General features: G+C 49.8%; 1 protein-coding gene across 1 annotated transcript in view; it reads right to left on the bottom strand.

The window, feature by feature from the left end:
• Positions 1-20,837, bottom strand: part of ALPK3 (alpha kinase 3) — a 51,434-nt gene extending 30,597 nt beyond the window's left edge. The window contains exons 1-3 of the mRNA XM_021098900.1: positions 20,589-20,837; positions 15,514-15,552; positions 10,803-10,924 (exon numbers count right to left, since the gene is read on the bottom strand). Coding sequence (XP_020954559.1) covers positions 10,803-10,924; positions 15,514-15,552; positions 20,589-20,731 — 304 coding nt within the window. The 5' untranslated portion in view covers positions 20,732-20,837. The remainder of the gene's footprint in view (positions 1-10,802; positions 10,925-15,513; positions 15,553-20,588) is intronic.

A 22,828-nucleotide genomic window follows, 5' to 3' on the forward strand; every position in this document is an offset into this window, starting at 1 on the left:
ATGTAGGCCGGCGGCTACAGCTCCGATTCGACCCCTAACCTGGGAACCTCCATATGCTGCGAGAGCGGCCCTAGCAAAGGCAAAAAGCCACAAAAAAAAAAGAAAGAAAGAAAGAAAAAAAAAAAGAAAAAGAAAAAGAAAAGAAAAGGGAGACAGAGAGTCTCAACATCCTTCCAAGTACTGGCTCCACTCCTTGGCTGGGCACAGCTATACTCCTACTTGTCAGTTCTAAGCCTTACCAATAAATTCTGCTTCATTTCTTAAGCTGACTCCAATTAATTTGCAATGTTTAATAGAAATCAAAGACTCCTAACATATATTCCTGTAGGTATGTGCTGACTGCCAAGCAAGGGTTATAAATAAGATACAGAAGCTTGACAGACAATGTCTGCCCTCAGGGTACCTACTGCACAATCGAAAAACTTAAGACAGGTCTCCTCACAAGGTAGGGATGCGCCTACGTTTGTGACACACGCATTGCCTTCACTACTGTCTCCAGATAAACTGCCCACATGCTTACTAAAGAGCCCATCTCCTCTTGCCTCATCCAGGACATCTCTCCAACAATTATTCCTCCTTTGCTGCATCATCAAGCTTTTCCTCTCCCATATCATTCCCATCAGTGTACAAGCATCTGTACTGCCTCCTTTCTTTTAAAGGAACTTCATTTGAGCCCACATTCTCCCCTAGCTCCTGCCTATATTTCTCTGTTCTCTCCTTTACAGAAAAATTCTTTGAAAGAGTTGTCTGCACTCGCGGTCTTCACTCCCTCTCCTCCAGTCAAGCGACTGTACCCACCCCTGCACCAGAACTGCTCTTGTCAAGGTCGCCCAGGACTTGCACACTGCCACACCCACGGTGACTCTTCTGCCTCATCTACACAATCCATCAGCACTGACCCTCCTCCTGAAACCTTTTCCCCACTTGCTTCTGGACATGACTTTTTCTGAGTGCTCTTCCTAGGTCACTAGCCACTCTTTCTCATCTCTCTCCTCTCCCCCCACCATCGCCCCTCAGCCTGTAAGGGTCAGATGTGCCAGGGCTCAGGCCTCTGAACCACTTTCCATTCTCTATCCATACAACCTCAAGGATCTAATTCTGCCCCACAGCTATATCCTCAGGACATCCATGTTTGTATCTCAAGCCTAGACTCTCCCCTGAACTCCTGGTTCTTATTTCTGACTGAGTACCTGACACCTCCATGTGGAGGTCTAATCAAATGCAACATGACCCGAGCCAAGCTTCTTAGTCCCTTCTCCAAGTCAAGGCCCACATATCTCAGTAAATGGCAACTTCATCTTCCGGATTTGGCTCAGGCCAAAAACCTGGAAGTAATCTTCCATTCTTTTCTTTTTCTCACGTCCACTCCATCAGAGAATCCTACGGGCCCTCCACCCCAGAATACATCCAGAAGCTTACCACTTCATTCCCCACCACCAAGCTGGCTCATCGCCACCATCTCACACCTCAGTTTCTGCAACAACCTCCTAGGCGACCTCACTATGTCCATCCTGGCCAGAGTTCAGCCCTTTCTCCGGACAGCAGCCAGCATGAGCCTTTTACAATAAAATCAACTATGAGTTCCTGTTGTGATGCAGCGGAAACAAATCCGACTAGGAATCATGAGGTTGCAGGTGTGATCTCTGGCCTCGCTCAATGGGTTAAGGATCCGGCATTGCCGTGAGCTGTGATGGTAGGTCACAGATGCGGCTCAGATCCCGTGTTGCTGTGGCTGTGCTGCAGGCCGGCAGCTATAGCTCCAATTTGACCCCTAAACTAGGAACCTCCATATGCCGCGGGTGTGGCCCCAAAAAGACCAATAAATAAATAAATAAACAAAGTCAGCTCATAGCACTCCTCCACTCAGAACACCGCAATAGCTCACATCACGAGGGCCCTCATGACTTGGGCCGAGTTACCACACTGGCCTCTACTCCCGCTCTCGGCCTTGCTGCCACACCCCAGCCACAAGGCCCTGCCGGCTGGCCTCTAACACCATGGGAGCATCACATCTTGCTTCTTCTGGCCCCTGTTCACATATTACCTCCTTGGAGAGGCTCTCCCTCTCACCCTGTGTGAGACAGCAACTCTCTCCACCCCTCTCTCCCTGGCCCTTCTCATCCCTCTTACAATGTTTCTTCTTTTTCATAGAATGCATTGCTACCTGACATATTATACCTTGATGAGTTTGTTAGTTTACATCCATCTTCTCCCACCCCCACCCCCATCCCCCACCAGGGAAAGAACAGCGCCGTGACTTGCCCGTGTTATTTGCTATGTCCCCAGTTCCCAGAATAGTGCCTGTTATGGAATCAACACGCATTAAATATTTATAGATGAATGAATGAAGCAAAGCACTAAGGGCTCAGGGTACAGAGAAGGGAACAAGCACCTCTGGCTGGAGAACCAGGAAAGGCTTGTGGCATGAGCGGCATTTGACATGATTGTGAAGGGTGGATAGAATTTCGGAAAGCATGGGTTCAGTGCCTGCACTTCCCTTTCGAAGCACTAATCACAACACTGTAACTGTTTCCTTGTCTGTCTCCCTCCTAGACTTGCGCCTCATGAGAGTCAGAATCACCTCTTCTTCACAGTCACATCCCCACCACCTCAGAGAGTGCCTGGCACGTGGTAGTTCCTTCATACAAACCTGCTGGCTTCATGAGTAAATGAGTAAGGGAACGAGTGAGTAAACATATCGGAGATAGGTGGGGAGGGCATGCCTGAGAAGGGAGCCAGCACAGCAGAGTGTGGGGAGGAAGGCCGAGGGCATGTTAGGAAATAGGAGTAGGGAGCAAGGCAGGCAACGCTGCAGCGTGGTGGGCCAGGAACAAACTCTGGGCAGCCCGGACTGTAAAGCGAGCCCCGTGTTTCCACTGTGCGCTAAAGCCCCTGGTTGCATCACTGTGCGAGTCCTCACCATCCTGAGGGATGACCTCATCCCTGCAAGGGCCCAGCTCACAGCCTGCCTGCCTGCCCCATGAACCTGCCCAGTCGGGCCTCCGCGTCCAGGGCATCCGAGTGTAGGCAGGCTGGGGCAAGGAGGCGGACACTGAATGGACCCCATAGCCACAAGACTGTGCCTCTTCACAAAGCGGGGGCCAACCTGCTGGCTTAGGGCTCGATGGCAGCACTGAGTTGTAGAAACAACTCTATTTAGGGAGAAAACATTTCTTCATCCCCTGGATAATAGGAACTGTATTCTAAAACACACGAAAGCAAGGGAGGTGCTTTACCTCCAGGTACACACACACGGGTGCCCATGTGTGTGCCCACAGCCTGGTAAACATGAGTGCACACGCGCACACACGCACACACACACACACACACATGGCCCTGGCTAGGAGAGCCCACAGAGCTCTCCTGTGACCTTCCCTCTTCCCCTCTCATCCTGACACCTCTGCGTCCCTCCTAGACTTGCATCCCATGGGACGTATGCCTGAGTCCAGAACTCAGCTCCAAGACTTGTAGCCTCATCCTAACCATCCCCAATTTCAAGAAGCTTAGATTCAGGAGAAAAATAATGATGACTATAAATTGAGAGTTTTCAAAAAGCTCTCAAGACAAAATTTCATCTGGCCTTCATAACAAGCCTGTGAAAACAACTGCAAACATTTATCGAAGACTTAACTATGTGCCAGATCCTGAGCTGGACATTTTTCCTGTATTATCTCATCTAATCATCACAAAAATCCTAGCAGGAATGTACTGTTATTAATCTCCAATTTAATTTTCCAGGAAATTAAGGCTCCTGCCCGAAGTCATCCAGCTGGTATGGAGAAGAGCTAAAGTTCACATCCCTCTTGACTATAAAACAGACAAGGCAGGTGTTTGATTGAGACTCGGAGAAACCAAGTAACTCACCCAGGGTCACACAACTGGCACATGACAAAGTCCCTGGTTTCCTTTTCCGTGTTTTAATTTTCTTTCTGCTGGGGATCAATATGCAAGTTTCTGCCCTTAGCAGTCATTATCTTAGGTTTATTTCTCTAAAAAGAGTTTCTTCAGGAACTTGGTTCTGTCTAATGGCTATGTCCTGCTGTCCTGCTGGCCAGCTGTCACTGCCTCCTTCCCCTGTCCCAAGATACACACATGCACTAACAGAATCTACAACAGAGGTGATGAGTTGAGGAGAGTGGGGGAAGGGGGTCACCATGCTGGGCAGAGATGGGCAGCCTCTAAAACAGTGGCCCTCTGGCCAGAGGGGCCGTGGGGGAGACAAGAGCCAAGAAGCCCAGGCAAGGCACCTTATCTCCCAAATGCCTGCTCTGAGAGGGAAGAACCTCAGGCTCACACACCACTTTTCCAGGTCCCCACGGGCTCCCCTCAGTGCTCAACCAGCAGGGGCACTGGCACAAGCTCTTCTTCCTCACCTGGACAGGTTCTGACCAACCACGGAAGCACCACCTACCCCCAGCAGGGCCTTGCTTAGACCCACTCATCACAAACTCATTAGGAAATGCTACCAGCAGGGTGGGAGGCAGAGAAGCAAATGTGGTCACTCTCTCTCCAGGGGACAAGCCAGGAGCACCACACCAGTCTCACATGAAGGCCAAGAGTCTCAGCTTTGCATCCATCTACCATCTTCCATTCCAAATAGGGGAGACACAATTTCTAGCCCCATTTTCTTTGCTCTCTGACCGTTCTGTCTAACCATCCCGCTTCCCCTGGCTTCTCTCCTACAGTCTACATTATCTCCTGGTTATTTGGGAAAGGCTTATTTATAGTGTACTATGGTGATCACAGAGACTTCTTTCTTCATCAGGTAACCTGAGATATTTGATATATGTAGCAGGAAGGGGGTGGAAGGAGGGAACTAGGTACAACAATGGACTAAGGTATGGATGTTAGAGATACCCAGAGCCCTGGAAATCTTACAGCTTCAACTGGCAATGCTGTAGATCTTGGCATGGCAGGTGCTCCTAAGCAGAACACCACGGCCCTGACTCATGGCTGGTCATCATGAGACGTGGTTATTGTGGCAATTGAGGAGATAAGAATTCATTCCTTTGACCTGAACCTGAGACAGGGAAAAGCTTATTCTTCTCATGGTGACACTGAGGGTATTCAATGAGATACACTAGAGCAGTATTCCACACTGCTCTCAAGAGTCCACGGCTACAAAGGACAGCGTGGAAGGAAAGGAGGAGGGAGGCCCCCTCAGCAGCTGCTGCTGTCAAGGCACTGAAGCCACAGTTGAAATGAATAGGCAATATGCAAAGAGGAAAAGACTCTGATTCTGTCATCAGCATGGTCAGGGTCGCTGTGGTCATACTGGCAAATATGTGCTGAGTGCCTTCTTCATGCCTGCACCAGAGGTACGACGTGTCAGGTGTGTGCTCTCTCCCTCAGAACTCATGGTCTCGTTGGAGAGACAGAAGTATGAACACAGAAGCTGTACTGTGAAAGACAGAGCAAGTGCTCTCTGTGGAAGTGCTGGAGTTGACCTCCTGGAAGATAAGCTGCTTGAGCTGGGAATTTGCCAGGCTTCTAGTTAAAAAAGGCAGTACAAGCACACTATCTATTTTCACTATGTCCCTAAACCCTACACTAATGAGACTTTTTTTATTTAAAAAAAATAATAATAGGGTGCCCCCATCATGGCACAGAGGAAACAAATCCAACTAGGAACCATGAGGTTGTGGGTTTGATCCCTGGCCCTGCTCAGTGGGTTAAGGATCCGGCGTTATCATGAGCTGTAGTGCAGGTCGCAGACTTGGCTTGGATCTGGCGTTGCTGTGGCTGTGGCGTAGGCCAGCAGCTACAGCTCCAATATGACCCCTAGCCTGGAAACCTCCATATGCAGCAGGTAGGGCCCTAAAAAGACAAAATAATAATAATAATAATAATAATAATAATAATAATAATAATAATACCACAATGAAAGGGAGAATAGGCAAGGAGGGCCCAGGAACAACAATACTTTGAAAGCTGGAAGCAGAAGAAGTAGAAACTGGCCTAGCAGACCCAAGAGAGCTTAACCCTAAGATGAGAAACTGAGAACTACCAGAAAAATCCCCAAAGGGCATAGGAACTGGCAACCTCATACCTCTGGAACTGGAAGTAAAAGGAAAGAAGGAAAGGTTAAAAAAAGGTATGGAGGAGTTCTCATTGTGGCTCAGCAGGCTGAGAACCCAACTAGTATCCATGAGGACGCAGGTTCCATCCCTGGCCTTGCTCAGTAGGTTAAGGATCCTGTGTTGCTGCGAGCTGTGGTGTAGGTCACAGACATGGCTCAGATCTGGTGTTGCTGCAACTGTGGTGCAGGCCAGCAGCTGAAGCTCTGATTTGACCCCTAGCTCAGGAACGTCCATATGCTACAGGTGTGGCCCAAAAAAAAAAAAAAAAAAAGGTATGGAAAACAATCAGAACCCTGGATCCCCTCACACACTCCATACCACTGGGTGACTGCTGCTTCCCCACCATAGCCAAAGATGCAGTTTAGTATCTGGAAAGGTAAACTTTGCCCTGAGAGTAAGCTGGCAGGGTAGAGGGCATGAATACTCTAGGGAAAATCATATCTATAAAACAAATGCCTTATTCTGAGAGCCCACCCAGCCCTCTAATCTGCATAGCCCCAGAGAACTCTGGAAAGACACTAGAAGAGTATTCACTAGGAAATCTGGCTAGTCCAAGAGGAAGGAACTAAAGGAACTTACTCTGTCAGGTCCCAACAGTGGCAGCCAGATTACCCTAGAGTGAAAACCCAAGTTTTCAGGCCCTTCTTACTTGCTTAGAATTTTCAAGAAGCTTTTTAGTCTCCTACTCTTAATCATTACCTGACAGCCAAAGATTCCTAGACATCTAAGGAAAGTCTACAAATAGAAGATGAAGGACCAAAACAACTAAATAGAAAAAAGTAAATAGGAAGAAACACAAACTGTGCAGGACATTTAGGAAAACTATCAATACTAGTCTCAGAGAGCTAAGAGAAAATATTACACTCATGAAAAGAACAGGACACTATAGAAAGGGATTTAAAAAGAGCTCTTAGAAATTAAAAATCCAATAGAAGAATTGAAAGATAACACTGAGGAAATCTCTCAGAAAGAACAAAAAGACAAACAGATGAAAGGAAAGAAAGAAGAGAATGAATCAAGAGAAACAGATATGCATGTAACAGGAGTTCCAGAAAGAAACAACCAAGAAAACAGGGGGAAGAAATCAACATCAAAATGATCTCAAATTTCTCAGAACTAAAGGCCATCAGTCTCCAGACTGAAAGCGTCCAAGCACGCCCCAGGACGAAAAGACACCCGTATCAAGATACATTATTATGAAATATCAGTACACGCTTCAAAGCTTCCAGAGAGAAAAACGGGTCTCATGCACAGAATTAGGAATCAAAGTGTCTTCCTACTCTGAAGAGTAACACTGGAAAGCAAGAAGGCACTGCAACAATGTTTTCAGAATTCAGAGGGAAAACTATTTTCAACTTAGAATTCTATACCTAGCCAAACTTTCCACTGAGCATAAAATAGGAAAAAAAGCATTTTCAGACACAAGTTATCTAACATTTACTGACCATGTACTCTACCTAGGAAGCTGCCAAAACAAGAACGTAAACTGAGAAAGAGATGAGGGAGTTTCCCGGTGGTCTAGTTAGGACTTGGCATTTTCACCACTGGGTCCAAGTTTAATCCCTGGTCTGGAAACTGAGGTCCCACATTAAGCTGCTGCATGCTGCAGCCAAAAAAAAAAAAAAAAAAAAAGAAAGAAAGAAAAGAAAGAGACAAATGTGGAACACAAATAAACAGGACATCCATCAAGAGAGGTAAAAGGAATCTGTAGGAGAATGGCAAAGAGAGATCTTTGGATGACAACTGGGTACCAGAGACAGAGAGCAACTAGGTCATACTGGAGTAGAATGAGTCAAAGAAGAGATAGGTTGAGAGCTTGTCATCACAGTGTCTCCCTATGCTGTACCATCTCTGGGACCTGAAGAAGTCACTGGAGAATGTAGCTCCATAAAGCCAGAGAGTAAACCAAACAAAAGGAAGCCAGGAAATTGAGGAAACTGAATCAAACTCAGAGAAAGGCCAAGGGAAGACCCAGGATAACAGCTGCATACAGGCTTAAAAGGTCACCAGTTCAGAGAGAAGAACAGGGATGTCTCCACGGAAAGTAAATGACAGAGAACTGATGCCATTGACTCTGTGGAAAACTGCTTTAAAGGACTATTAGAAAGTATAAGGGAATTCCCTGGCTCAGTAGATTAAGTATCTGGCATTGTCACTTCATTGGCTCAGGTTACTACCACGGCATGGGTTCGATCCCTAGTCCTGGAACTTCTGCATGGCAGAGGTGCAGCCAAAAAAAAAAAGAAAAGAAAGACAGTATAAGAAAAATTAACAATGGACACTAAAAAAAGCTAATTAAATGAAAAATTAAAGAAAGTACTAATGAGGGAGAACAAAAGAAAGAAATATAATCATAGTATATTACAATGTTTAGTTATGAATAATATTGCATAGATATAAGGTTAACAGACAATCCTGCTCTAAGCAAAAATTATGATATAACTATGTTGAGAAGATAAGTCAGGGGAAGCAGAGGAAATAAAAGCAAAGACATAATTCTCTATGTACCATGACAGGAAGACTAGATAGTATCTAAACTTGAAGATTCAAAAGTTAGCAGTAATCACATTGCACTCAGCATTGTAGCAATGTATGCCCACCAGAAGAAAGAGCTAAAGGCTGCAAACAGTTGGATCTGGGAAGACGAATTGGTGGGAGGGGAGAACTGCTATATTTTGCTATATGCATTTTAGTATAATTTAAAGTCTTTTTTTGGAGTTCCCGTCGTGGCTCAGTGGTTAATGAATCCGACTAGGAACCATGAAGTTGCCAGTTTGATTCCTGGCCTTGCTCAGTGCGTTAAGGATCCGGCGTTGCCATGAGCTGTGGTGTAGGTCACAGACACGGCTCGGATCCCAAGTTGCTGTTGCTGTGGCTGTGGCGCAGGCCAGTGGCTACAGCTCCGATTGGACCCCTAACCTGGGAAACTCCATATGCATTTTCTAGGGTGTGGCCCTAGAAAATGCAAAAAGACATAAAAAATTAAAAATAATAAAAAATAAAGTCTTTTTTTTTCCTTGCTTTTTTTTAGGGCCTCATCCCCATGGCACATGGAGGTTCCCAAGCTAGGGGTCTAGTAGGACCACAGCTGCCAGCCACAGCCACAGCCACAGATCCAAGCTTCGTCTGTGACCTACACCACAGGTCCCAGCAATGCCAGATCCTTAACCCACTGAGCGAAGCCAGGGATCGAACCCGCAACCTCATGGTACGTAGTCAGATTCATTTCCACTGGACCACGACAGGAACTCCTAATTTAAAATCTTAACTATATGCATATATTAATTTGCTAAGGTAAAAATTAATTTTCTCTAAAAAGAAGGCTTAAGGACTTCCTACATAGGGACAATAACATGTGCACAAGTACAGAGTCCTGAAAGAGCTGAGTTTTTCTAGAAAACTATTAGTGCCACAGTAACATCGTAGATGCGGGCTTAAATAAGCAGCATAGATAGTGCAGAGAGCAAAAGTAGTATCTCTTCTTCACTAGCTTTGTGGGCTCTGGCAAGTCAGCTAACCTAGTCCAGTTTCCTTCTCTGTAAAATTCAACTAAAAATACACTGACTTCACAGGGCTTTGCAAGAAATCAACAATGGAAACAGACAAATGTGTTATGCTGCACAAAGGTAAGGAGTGCAGGTGCAACTCTGCGTTCTGTCCCTGGGAAGTGTCCTCACCTTGGAGCTCCAGAGGGTTCGGGGAAAGGGTTAGAATTGCCCAGGGGACCCCAATCCCAGAGGAGCCGTTTCACTGGCTGGTACAGACAACTTCCCCAGAATCGGGGCATGTCACAGCTGGAAACCACTAGTGCCCTTGATTTACTGAAAAAATAGGCTTTCAGAGGGAACCTTGACCTGGTGGCTGCATAGCTTGGAGAGATGAGCACCCACTGGTGAGTACTGAAGGCCCTGAAGCAGGTCAGGGTTAGTGCAATGGGAGCCCTGCTGGGAGGTCTGGGGGAGGGGCAATGCCCAGGGCCGGATTCCCCTACTCTCACCCCTTTACCCTCCCCTTCCAAGGAATATAACTCTGCTTCCTATTCTGCCAACTTGTTACTTCAAATTGCACTATGGAGTTGGGTGAAATGCTCATAATGCTCATCTTGATTTCTAACACTTACATGGCACTTGCTGCATGCCAGGTATTGTTCCAAATGCTTTGCATGTATTGATGCATATTCAGTCTCACGTGAATTCTACGAAGTGCATAGTATTATCATCCCTACTGTACAGACGAGGTGCTGGGAGGCTATGTAACCTACTTGGTATCATGTAATCAGAGCCAGCCTTCCAAGCCGGGCAGCCTGTCTCCAGGGTTTGCAATCAGAACCACTATACATCACTGTCTCTCAGACTCGAGACTCCCAACCCTCAAACTGCTCAAGTACAAGATAGGGATACTTGAGGAGATGGCCCTCAAGACCTCTGGAGAGCTTATTGCCTTGGAATATGGTTTGTCAGCCATGTTTGTGTGCCTGAGGGTGAGGAGCCTTGAGGGAAGATAGGTTTTGAAGAAGAGCAGGTGTATATGTGACTCCAGCATGGGAGGGGACAGGGACACTTCCCACTCAGGGAGAGTCAACTGGAGAGAAAGCTAAGAAGATAAATGTCAACTTGCATGGTTCTTACACATAGCCAACCCCTCTCCACCCTGTCCCCACATCCCCCTAGGACCCTAGTCTGTGCAGCAGCCCTGAAATGAGTCATACAGAGGCCTCATTACCTGTGACGATGCAGGTGAATCTGACGTCGCTGTCCTCGGACACAGCCCGGGACTTGAGCGTGGTCTCAAATAGCGGCTGGGTCTCCTCTGTTAGCTGAGCAATGATGGAGCAGAAGGTGCTCCTAGGAAAGGCAAAGAACTATTCAGAGCAGCCTTTCCCCCATCTTCACTGCATGATACCATAGCCCGGCGCTGTCCAAGGCAGCTTAAGTCTTACCGTGTCCAACCATCATCTCCATGGCTCCAGCACCTGGCAAGCCTTTCTTCAAGGGAGCCCAGGCCTCTTGGCCAGGTCGGGAGCAAGGATGTTACCAAGAGGCTGGATGGAATCCTGACCCCGACCCATTATAACAGGCAGGCTTCTGAGCATGGACCAGGCTCCTGAGCATGCCAGACCACCAGGCCTTCTTGGGGGGCGGGGGGGGGCGGGCTTGCTTCACACTCCACCTTTCATCTCCAGGGGCCTCGTGCACGGGGGAGACACACATACAGGTAGGCCAAGCCTTGGAGATGGAGACCCCAGCAGAGCAGAGCCTCCATTCATGCCACAGAGGGAAAAGCCACCAACCCCAAGGATGCATATAGGTCCTAGGAGCTCGGGGGCCTCTCCTAAAGCTTAGGCTGAGAAGAAGAGCCCTTGCATTGGTGACTATAGACCCAGAGTAGAAAAAGAGTAAGCTGGCCGATGCCAGGGGTCTAGACCCAATGATGGTCTCTAGAAAAGAAAGACTCAAAAGAATTCTGACCCTAAATAGGGCTGCGGACCTACAGTGGAAAGCCAGCCATGGCTCCCTTGATCTATCCGTGGATATCACATGCTCAAGTAAATACATGGCTGGCAGCTCCAGGACCAAACAGCAGGACTGCCAAATCACAAACAGATCCAGCCCTGCAACAGCTAGGGCTTTTAGCTCCCTCATGATAGTCCACCTCCCAGAACTCAGGGGTATTTCTGGGATCACCAAGTCCGGCAGAGACTCACCAGTGCTGCGTGGCATTGACAGTCCTCTCCTGCCTGCACACACGAAGCACACCACCATGCCAAACCCTTTTACGGGCCAGCAGAGACACAATGCATCCCTAGGCGTGACATGTAACCACACAGCCAGGTGGTGTGGTGCACAAGCTGTGCCCAGCCCCCTCCCCCTCCCAACTCACGCACCCTACGGGTGAGCAGCAGAGAGGACTCTGAGGGGAAAGGTGGAGATGAGCAGGAGGAACTTCAGTGGGAAACACAAATTATCATTCAAAGCTGCCTCCCCTGCGCCTCAGAGGAGGGGGCGGTCACCCACAGGCAAGGTGTCTGCACATGACCTCTCCACCAGGGCCAGGTGAGAGTCTGTGGGAACATAAGCCAATGGGAGCTACTCTGTGGGAAGGGTGCCCACATTCCATTTCTCACTTCCGTGGACATCATTCTGGACTGGAGTTTGAGGAGAAAGATTGCATGCCAGGAAGAGCATCTAGAATCAAGTAAGGCTTCTGGAATGACAGGGATCCAAGTGTGGTTTCTGGTCAGGAATGTGGATGCCTGGGCCTTTGGGACATTGACAGGAGCCCTCCCGACAAAGATTACCCAGGAAGGGGAACCTCACTTCTCACATGCCTGAGTGCCTAAGAACTTACTATCTTTTCCATCCCCCTCTTTGTTTTATTTATTTATTTATTTAATTTATTTATTTTTTGCTTTTTAGGGCCGCACTTGCGGCATATGGAGGTTCCCAGGCTAGGGGCTGAATCAGAGCTGTAGCCACCGGCCTACACCACAGCCACAGCAACACGGGCTCTGAGCCACGTCTGCGACCTACAACACAGCTCACAGCGACACTGGATCCTTAAACCACTGAGCAAGGTCAGGGATTGAACCTGCATCCTCATGGTTCCTAGTCAGATTCACTTTTGCTGTGCCACAACAGGAACCCCTTCTTTCCCCTTTTAATCCAAGCAAAAATAGAGGGTCCTTCAAGACTTGGACTATCAACTCCCTGACACTCAGGAATTATAACATCTAGAAAATTTTATTGCTGCTCACATGCTAACAGCAATTTCTGACTTTGGGGAATACCAAATCCCAACCAACAGTTTCTAGAGGAAACTGTCGTGTCAAAAGTAAGCAGACTTCTACGGTTTTGCAACTAATTCAAAACATCCCCAATTATGTTCTCCCAACATAATCTGAAACCTACTCTACTCATGAACATGAGCCTGGATCTAATACTCAGCTTAGGCTCTTAGGGATGAAGCTGCTTGGGGAAGTCTAAGAAAATAAGCTACTGAGTAAATAAGAAAACAGGGAAATTATGCTTCAAGAACATTTGCAGAGGAGTTCCCATCGTGGCTCAGCAGAAACGAATATGACCAGCATCCATGAGGACACAGGTTCGATCTCTAGCCTCACTCAGTGGGCTAAAGATCTGGTGTTGCCATGAGCTGTGGTGTAGGTCACAGACACGGCTCAGATCCTGCGTTGCTATGGCTGTGGTGTAGGCTGGCAGCTATGGGAACTTCCATATGCTGGGTGTGTGGCCCTAAAAAGACAAAAAAGAAGAAAAAAAAAGAAAATTTTCAGAGACAAGTAGATATTCAACAACAGGTAGTTATATTGTACCAGAGGCTTATACTGAAAAGTCATAAGCAATTGCTGAAAAGCATAATGAGAAGAATACTCTCTAGGGAAGAGGGTCTGGGGTGCATCCAGGGGACAGGGAGAGTCACTGCACTCGTATTCTACTGAATGTCACCCACTCTCTCTTCCCACTTTCCAAACCACTCCAATGCGGGATGGACTCTGAGTGTGCTGCTTCCTGCTCACCGCTGGAAAGCCTGGAATCCCACACATCTAGAAATGGGCTGGTCCCACCCTGACACCTCCAAGTCCTTCCAACTCTGTGATGTTATAAGGATATCACAGCCTAATCATGTGTCTATGTATAACACCAAAATTGGGTTTTCAACATGTTCAAAGGAATCTAAGCCTGCCCTTAGGTTTGGTTATTTACCTTGCTTTAAATAAACTTCCACAGTTCCCATTGCGGCTCAGTGGGTTTAGAACCCAAAATAGCGTCCGTGAGGATGTGGGTTCCATCCCTGCCCTCACTCAGTTAAGGACCTGGCGTTGCTGCAAGCTGCAGCACAAGCTGGCAGCTGTAGCTCCGATTCGACCCCTAAGCCAGGAACTTCCATATGCCACAGGTGTGGCCCTCAAAAAGAAAAAAAAAAAGAGAAAAAAACAAACTTCCAAGATCTGCTCTCTTTCAATACTTACACACGTGCTTTGAATTAGCTGTGTTATCCCCTCTTCTACCCCCTCAGATGGTGAGTAACCCAGAGCAAAGGTACCTTAGTATTCACCCCCATCAGAGGAAACATACGTGGTAGCCGTGGTAGCTACTAATTGTGTCTGTAGACATTATTGGCTATTCAACAACCAGTTAGCTACTCAGAAATAAACTGGAGTTCCAATCGTGGCTCAGTGGTTAACAAACCCGACTAGGAACCATGGAGTTGTGGGTTCAATCCCTGGCCTTGCTCAGTGGGTTGAGGATGCGGTGTTGCCATGAGCTGTGGTGTAGGTCGCAGATGCGGCTCAGATCCTGCTTTGCTGTGGCTGTGGTGTAGGCCTGCAGCTTCAGCTCCGATTAGACCCCTAGCCTGGGAACCTCCATATGCTGAGGATGCGGCCCTAGAAAAGAAAAAAAGAAAGAAAAGGAAAAAAAAACTGAGTAAATAAGCTGTACCCAACTCTCCCCAAATCTACTGGAATCTGGGATGAGGCCCAAGCAGTGGGAAGTAGCCAGGAAACGTTACCATTTTGATCAGAACTGTCAATTCGGCCAGGGGTAGAGAGCTGTCTCCAGCTGAGAAAGCAAGAGGACAGTCATTCAACAGATAAACCCCAACCTTGGGTCTGCTCAGGCCCTGCCCTGGCTCAGAAGCAGATTCAAAGAACAAGCTAAAGCAGGAACATGCTAACATGGTATTCTCTGACCTTAACAGAGTTCACAGTCTGCGGGGGTGGAGAGAAGCCAAAGGGAAGGGAAATTCAGAGAAAGAGATGATAGAAGGAGAATTTAAAGGACTGAGAAAAAAAAAAAATTCTTTAGGAGTTCCCGTCATGGCTCAGCGGAAATGTATCTGACTAGCATCTATGAGGACGCAGGTTCAATCCCTGGCCTTACCCAGTAGGTTAAGGATCTGGTGTTGCTGTGACTATGGTGTAGGCTGGCAGCTACTGCCCCAATTCGACCCCTAGGCTGGGAACCTCCATATGCTGCAGGTGAGGCCCTAAAAAGACAAAAGAGAAAAAAAAATGTTTAGGGCAGTAGCCATGGTTAGAAGATAAGACAATAAGGTGACAAACCCAGATATGTGGTTACAAAAACCATGAAGACTAGGATGGAGGAGAACGGGTTACATGACTGGTGGCTGTTCTGGTCCCGTGGTGGCCCTCCCAGGGGTGCAGAGATACAGTTGCAGGCATCTTGGAAACGCTTGCCTATTTCTGGGTCCCTGTATCCCTTTCAAATGGTCCATGCAAGCATTGACTGTGGCTCACGTGAGTGCTCTCTCACACCCTCCCCAATCACCCTCCAGGCCTCCCTTCACCCCATGCAGCCTGGTTAGTGCACAAGCAGTCACCCATAGGCCCCTCGATGCCCAGACCCAAGAAAAAAAGCAGTCAGAGAAAAATGTAATGCAATGGTGCCTTTACCTTCCAGAGCTGGGGTGAGACAACCGGTTGCTTGATAAGCTAAGCAAAAACAGCAAACGGAATCATTAGGCCAAAAAAGCAAGGAGAGGAGGAGGCGAAATCAACAACAGTCGGCAAAGTATTAATCGGCCGCCATCTGGGGCCCAAAGGCCTTTCTATTAAAAGGGACCAGCTGTCTTAGTTGGCCTGCTCCAGTTAGCAAGCGGCCTTACCACCGGACACCAAAGTATCTGAAACCAAAAGCTCGTTAAATGCAGCCGTGTCCAGGGAAATGGTTAGGCAGGGAGGAGGCCCCTTAGGACTGAGCTTTGAGAAAGGTGTGTCCCAGCCTCTCAAGTCTCTTATGGCTGCCTGGTACGTACGCTTTGCCACCCGCAACACGCCAGCTTGGGGGCGGCTCCTGCTTCAGCGCTTGGGCTTTTTGGGGGAGAAGGGCCCCCATTCCTGGAAATCCCCTCATAGGCTGGGAAGGAGACAGGTGGCTTGGAGGACACCCATGCTAAAGTACAGTTAAAGAGGCCACGCAAGGCAAACCAGCTGGGAGAGTGAAGAAGAGGAGAAAAACAAAGCGGTTAATTCAGCAGGAGCCAGGAGGCACCCATTTCGGTCAGACCAGCAAAAGGCCCAGTGCACTCAGAGGCCCTGATCATCCCTCTTGCCCCGGGGGGCAGCTGAAAACAGACTCCAGCTAAGGGCTGTGCAAGCCCCTGGGAGGCGACGACCCACAAGGCTGCCCTTTAGTAGAGCCAACTTCTGCCTCTGCCTCCACCTGTCCTAACACAAGCACCTCCAATGGAGTCTAGGTCCACTATCTCCCACAGCTCTCAGGGCCCCCCCATCCACATTCACTCTCTTCAGCTGTCCCTACCATGATAACGGCTCTCCCTTCCTTACCAGCAGCCCAGCTTGCTCAAGGGAATTCTCAGTATCTTTATAACCAAAAAAACCAAACTCATCCTCTACCCAAAAACATGACTTCCACTCCAGGGCTCCTACATTTATGGATGCCGCCAGCACGCTTTCAAAGTCCAAAGCCGTAAATCTACCATTTTGGACTCCTCCCTCTCCCTCCCAAGACCCAATAATCAATCATCTGAGGCCCTTCTTTCTCCTTTTCTCTCTGTTCCTGCTGCTATGTTAGCACCTAGACCCTCATGGCTCCATATCTGATGAACACCCCAAACCCCTTCTCCTTCACCCCTCACATCACACCATTTCTCTGAAAAAAAAAAAAAAAAAAAAAAAAAGCTACAATCCCCCCACAGGATATTGAGCCTCGACTCCTTGACTGGGCACTTAAGGCCCTCCCTCCCCTACTCACACACCCTCACACATGGACTTCTACTTCCCAACACTCAGATTCCACTGTAACCAGACCTATCCCCTAACTGGCATGGACGCGTCCTTTCCTGGCCTCTGAGACATCACCATTGTCCTCCCTGCTTGGAAAGCCCTCCGTCTCTTCCTTCTGCTCGTCTAAATCCTCCCCAGCCAGCCTTCCAACCTAGCTCTTTCCGTAGCTTCTGTAGTTCTTAGGACAGTGCTAGGTATACAGTGGGCCTTCAACAGCTGTTGTATGGAAGGAAGAGAGAGAGAGAATGAGGGGAGAGGAGGGAAAGGAAAATTAATCTTTCAAACTGGAAGGGAGAGTCCTGTCCCCCAGAAGGAGCTGCTGCTCCAGAAGGCAGCCACCTTTGCTCAGAGCTTTAAAAGTCCTCCAGAGGCTGTGAGGGCAGGACCTCCCACGGTTTCAAGGCACTGGCCAACTCATCCTTTCCTGATCGTGAGCTTCCTTGGCCTTTCTCCTTAGAATGGAGATATTTCTCCTTTGTTCGGTCTGGGTTTCTTCCCTGGGAAGGAGAAGGAGAGAATCAGCTCCCTAATTGAGATAGAAAATGACAGGTTCCACCTGCAAGGAGGCAAGGGGCTGAGCTGTGATTAGTGACCCCTCCCTGGCTCTCTCTAAGGCTGGTTGTGATGCTCTGCCCCCTGGAACCACTGTCTTGCTTTCTCTAGGCCTCACCCTTACTTAATTAGCCACATCGGGAGGAGCCATGGGAGGTAGAGGCACCCTGTCTTCAGAAGGTGGCTGTGCCCTGCTGACTGGGCCAGAGGTAGGCTCAGGGCTCTTACCCAGGAAGGGAGCTCCCCGTTTATGGACTGTAAGAATCAGAGGAATTGAAAGCTGGGATAGAAAGGCCTAAAAGACATTTTAATGCTCCCCTCATTATAGAGAATGGGAATTCAGGGCCCAGGAAGGAAAGCTCTCTTCATAAAGAAGAAAAGTAGCCCTGGGAGCAGTGCAGTGAGGGAACCAGGACTGGCTACAAAAGCTAGAGGCCTCCCATTCCTCTCAGCTTTCATGTATCCTGGGATATAAAAGAACTTCGGAAAGTCCTAATCTGATGCCTCAGTTTCCCTGGACAACCTACCTGACCCAAGCAGAACAGAAGAAGTGTTACAATGTTATAGTAAATATCATGACACTCTGCTGCTGCTCTGAGCCCGCTTGGACCAGGGCATCTAAGAAAGGAGGGATCAGAGATTTCTGGAACTTCTAAGTGTCCCTCAGAAGCAAGTTAGTTATAACTGCATCCACACAAGGAGTGGTTCCTTAACCTACTCTGGCCTACCCACGCCCACCTACCTAAGAGCTGAGGTACTAGAGGCTGGATACCCTAGGAGGCAGGGCCTAGAGTGCGGTGGGACTATTTGCATGTTGGACCTCTGACCCCGGTGATTACTGGAAATATCCTGGAGCTGACTATGGACTGGAAACCCCTCCAGGGTCAGGGGAAGGAAAGGTATGCACAGGAAGACAGGTTCTAGACCTGGGCCAAGGCTTCTGGTGGCCTGGCTCCCAGTCTAGCTGTCTCTCAGCTCCCACAGGGCAGCCCACCCTCCCAGGGGCCCATGAGAATGATGACTCACAGGCTCCATGATAGCTTTGTATCACAGTAGACCCAGAAAATGCTGAAGTCAAGAGTGAGTGGGTGGGATGGGATTTGCCTCTCAGTCAGGACTGTGGGATAGTCAGGTTTCAAGGGGCGGGGGCCAGTATCAGCTGGCAAAGTCTTCAACGGGGCCTATTCCCAGCCCCACAGGCAGTCGGGCTGCTCTGAGAGAAGACTATAAGGTTGCCTGCTCTAGTCAGGCCTTGCTAGAGAACCGGGAACTTCCCACCCCACTTACAGCCCCATTCACTTTCACAGTATATCCTCTTGGGCCAGAGGCCTCTCCAGAAGTGAGGTAAGCCTGGGCTTCCTTGTCCCTCAGGACCTGTGGGGGGGAAGGGGTGTCTGTGGCCAGCTGGCAGGGGCAAAACATAGCCCACAGTCCTGGGCTAAAAAACCCTCTCTCCCAAACTGCCCCAGCCCTGCCCCTTTAAATGTTCAATGAAAAGAGTCTCCATTTAAGAGCACTCACTTAGGTCCCAAAGGACTTAAGCCAGACACTTCTTACCCATCTGCAGTTCTCAGGCTGACATACTGCTTTGTGCTCTTCAGATGTGCAATTAAAATTTATCTACCACACAACTGCTCAGCCAGGCAGCTAGAGAGTGGACACAGTGTCCACTCTCCAGCTTTTTTCCTAACAGCCCAGGGTCCCCCGCCCTCTCCATTCTGCCTAATTTTCAAGTCGCCCCACTGCTGTCTCTAAGAAGGGCCCTACTTCCCTCTTGTACTTGTTCCGCTGATGTTGACAAAGGCTGGACACAGGAGGCAAAGCCCAGACAAATCATTGTGACAAGTATGAGACAAGTGTGAGGCTGCTATAAGGCAATCAGCTTCACCATGGGCTGGAATAAATACACAAATTTCCTTCCAGCCTTTCCATAGAGCCCATGGTCAGGAGGAAGGGGCATTCTTTCTTGGCAGCCAGGGTCCTTGCCGAGTCTGACTCAGTCACTCACACCAGCCCTCAGCCCTGTCCTAGACATGTGACACCATTTGACGAGTTTTATGCTGAAACCGGTTCCGGTTACATTTGAACTTTTCCAACTCCAAGGTCAACAGAACTCAGCCAATCCACGAGGAAGTGCCTGGGACTTTTCCTGAATGTCCTTGATGTCTGTTTTTGTGCTGTTTTAAGAACGGAGGACAAGAGGTCTCTGGACAGCTTCTCAGAGGAGTGGCTGTTTTCGGTCTAACCTACGACAAGCCAAGTGCTGGGGCTGTGACACAACCACAAAAGCTAGCCATCACAATTCCCTGAGGAGTAGGCTCCAGTGGTGGAGGGAGACGGAGTGGCCGAGAGGGGGCAGGAAGTATCCGTCTCCAAGGCAATGCACGTGTCCCCATGGGCCAGTGTGCCTTTGAGTGCCAAAATGCCTCTCTATTGTCTGTGTCCTTACATCTGTAGGTAGCCGAGCTCCTAAAACAAAGCATCCACACCTCTTTAATTAACTCTTGGAAGGGGAGTAAAGGGTTCATCAGTTCAGCCTCTTCCCTTGGCATCCCATTGCCCCCAACTGGGCAGGGCACTTGGCTTCCTCAGAGCCACAACCTCTGAATCTTCAGGCAGGACCAACCAGCAAGCCACCCCTTCACCTCAACAGCCCCCACCAGGATCCTGGGGAAGACCAGGGTTCTGGGCCCAGAGGGAAAACCGTCTTTGCAGTTTATTTCCTCCTGGCGAATCCCAAGCCAAACAGCCCCCCACCCCAGGGCAGTGGCCCTGGCGTCCCCTCCTGCCTCCCTGCTGCTCGCCCACCCCCTCCCTGCCAGCCCCGAGGAATTTCGGCCTCCCCTGCCTTCCTTATCGCAAACTGTGGAATCTGAAGCCCGGGAGTACCGGCGGTGGGGGCGGCGGGGCGGGAGCAAGGGAGCGCAGATAAGGAGAGCCTTCGGGGGGCCCCCGTGAAATCACCCCGAACTAGGGCCCCTCTCGTCCCCTGAGCCTCTCCTGGCCAGAGGCCCGAGGTTCACGGGCCCTGAGAGGGCAGGGGAGCGGGCCCGGCCTGGCCGTGACCCGGGCCTCGGGCCTCCAGTCAGCGCGGGGGGCCCATCCGAGGGCCTCACTCGAGGCCTCTGCCCGCCCGACGCCGGCCCGGCCCCCCCCCGAGCGCGACTCACCTGGTCTCGGGCCGCACGCTGAGCAGGTAGCTGCGGCTGGCGGGGCTGGGGATCCACACGGGCCCGTCGTCCTCGCCGTCGTCCCCCGCCCCGGCCCGTCCGCCCGAGCCCCAGCCCCGGCTGGACACCCTCCGCGACCCCATGCTGCCGCCGGCCCGCACTCGCCGTCGGCTCCCGCCCGCTCTCCAGGCCTCTGCCCGCCCGGCTCCACGCCGCTGGCCGCCGCTCCCCCTCCCGCGGCTGACGCGCGCCCCTATTTATAGCCCCGGGGCCCGGCCGTCGTCACCTGCTGCTGTCCCTCCCCCGGCCCGGCCACCGCGGCCTCCCAGGCGCCGGGGGGCGCCGGGGCGCGGAGGCCCCGCCAGGCCTTGCCCGAGGGGCCGACTCCGGGTCTCTGGTTTCTTCCCTCAGCCGACCGCCCGTCGGGTGTACAGCTCTCCCACCGTGCGCCTCCTTGGCGGCGGTGTGCTCCCGCTTCGCGCGCGCCTCTGCCTCAGCAGCGGCGGCGTCCGACCCTCTCTGAGCCGAAGGGGAAAGGGTGGGGGTGGGGTGCGACTCTAGAAAGGGACCCAGTACGTGCCCCTAACAGGTCCCTAGGACCCTAGCTCCCTAGTCACCTCCCTGCCCTGCCCTGCCCGCGCCCCGTTTTGAAGGTGTGGAAGCTCCGGCTGTGCGGCCTTGGCCAAGCGGAGGGTGCCGAAGGACCCAAGGCACATTGTGAATCAACTGTAATAGAAAAAAATAAAAATCTTAAATAAAAAAGGAAGTATCCAAGGAGCTGCGCGGGGCGTTTGAGGCCTGGAGAAAGGCACCAAGGGGGCAAAGAGCCGCTAGGAGCTTGGGCTGGATCCAATGGGAGACAAGGGAGCCAGGGACTCGCCCCTCTTCCTGGCAGCAGACCTGACTGCCCCTGGCCTTGCCAGTGGCTGTTGGTCCAGCACTTAGACAAACTCAAACTCATATACCTCCATAAGTGACCTCGGTTCCTAGGAGGCCAGATTTCCTCTGGGTACCTCTGTGTTCCTCTCCATTATCTAGCATAGATCAGGGCTTCAGCGAACAATTCTAGAATTATTGAACCTCCTTTGCCACCCTTTTCAGCCTCCTTTCCCCAGCACCCAAAGGGGAAATGGGCTGAGTCCTAACGCCCAGAAAAATAATTTAATCATTCAATAGTTTCTGAGAGCAAAATTCTAAGCACTATCTAAATATGGTACTAAATATTGGGAGTGTCCAAGTTGGTTTAATCTTCTCCTACATCCTTGAGAGCATCCAGAAAGTACCTAGAGATGGATGATTTTAATCATTAGGAAGTTGGAGCAGGAAGTTCCTGCAGTGGCTCAGCATTAACGAGCCCCACTAGTATCCATGAGGATGAGGGTTCGATCCCTGGCCTCGCTCAGTGGGTTAAGGATCTGGCATTGCCATGAGCTGTGGTGTAGGTTGCAGACACACCTTGGATCCCATATTGCTGTGGCTGTGGTTAGGCTGGCAGCTGTAGCTCTGATTCAAGCCCTAGCCTGGGAACTTCCATATGCCGAAGGTGCGGCCCTAAAAAGCAAAAAAAAAAAGAAAAAGAAAAAAAAATTGGAGCAAAGGAGTACAACCCCTCTATTCTAGAAGCTGCTCTTACATCCCCACTCCTTTTGGAAATTGCTCTTCCCCTACTCCCACTGTGTGATTCCAAGGGCAGCTGCCATGTTCCTACCCTCTCCCCTCACCACTTCCTCCACCTTCTCATTTGACTCAAGCCACACTCTTCATGATACCCATCTCCCTGACCGCAGAAGTAAGCTTCAGACCCAAGCTGTGCCAAAGTTCTTCACCAAAATGGAGTTCCTGTTGTTGTGCAGCAGAAATGAATCTGACTAGTATCCATGAGGATGTGGGTTTGATCCCTGGCCTCACTCAGTCGGTTGGTTGGGGATCCAGCATTGCACTGAGCTGTGGTGTAGGTCACAAACTCGACTCAGATCCCAAGTGACTATGGCTGTGGCATAGGCCAACAGCTATAGCTCTGATTCAGTCCCTAGCTTGGGAAACTCCACATGCTGCAGGTGTGGCCCTAAAAAGCAAAAAAAAAAAAATGTTTTCAACTGGAATTTGGAAAAAACAAAACAAAACAAAAACAGTCCCAATAGAAAGCTGTGAGCTGCAAGGTCCGAGCTTTCAGCAGCCATGTTTCCTGCTATGTGGAAGTCTGCCAGTCTGCAGTAGGGAAGAAGAAGGCTGACACAGGG

Source organism: Sus scrofa, chromosome 7 (genome assembly GCF_000003025.6).
Source record: "Sus scrofa isolate TJ Tabasco breed Duroc chromosome 7, Sscrofa11.1, whole genome shotgun sequence".
Lineage (NCBI taxonomy): Eukaryota > Metazoa > Chordata > Mammalia > Artiodactyla > Suidae > Sus > Sus scrofa.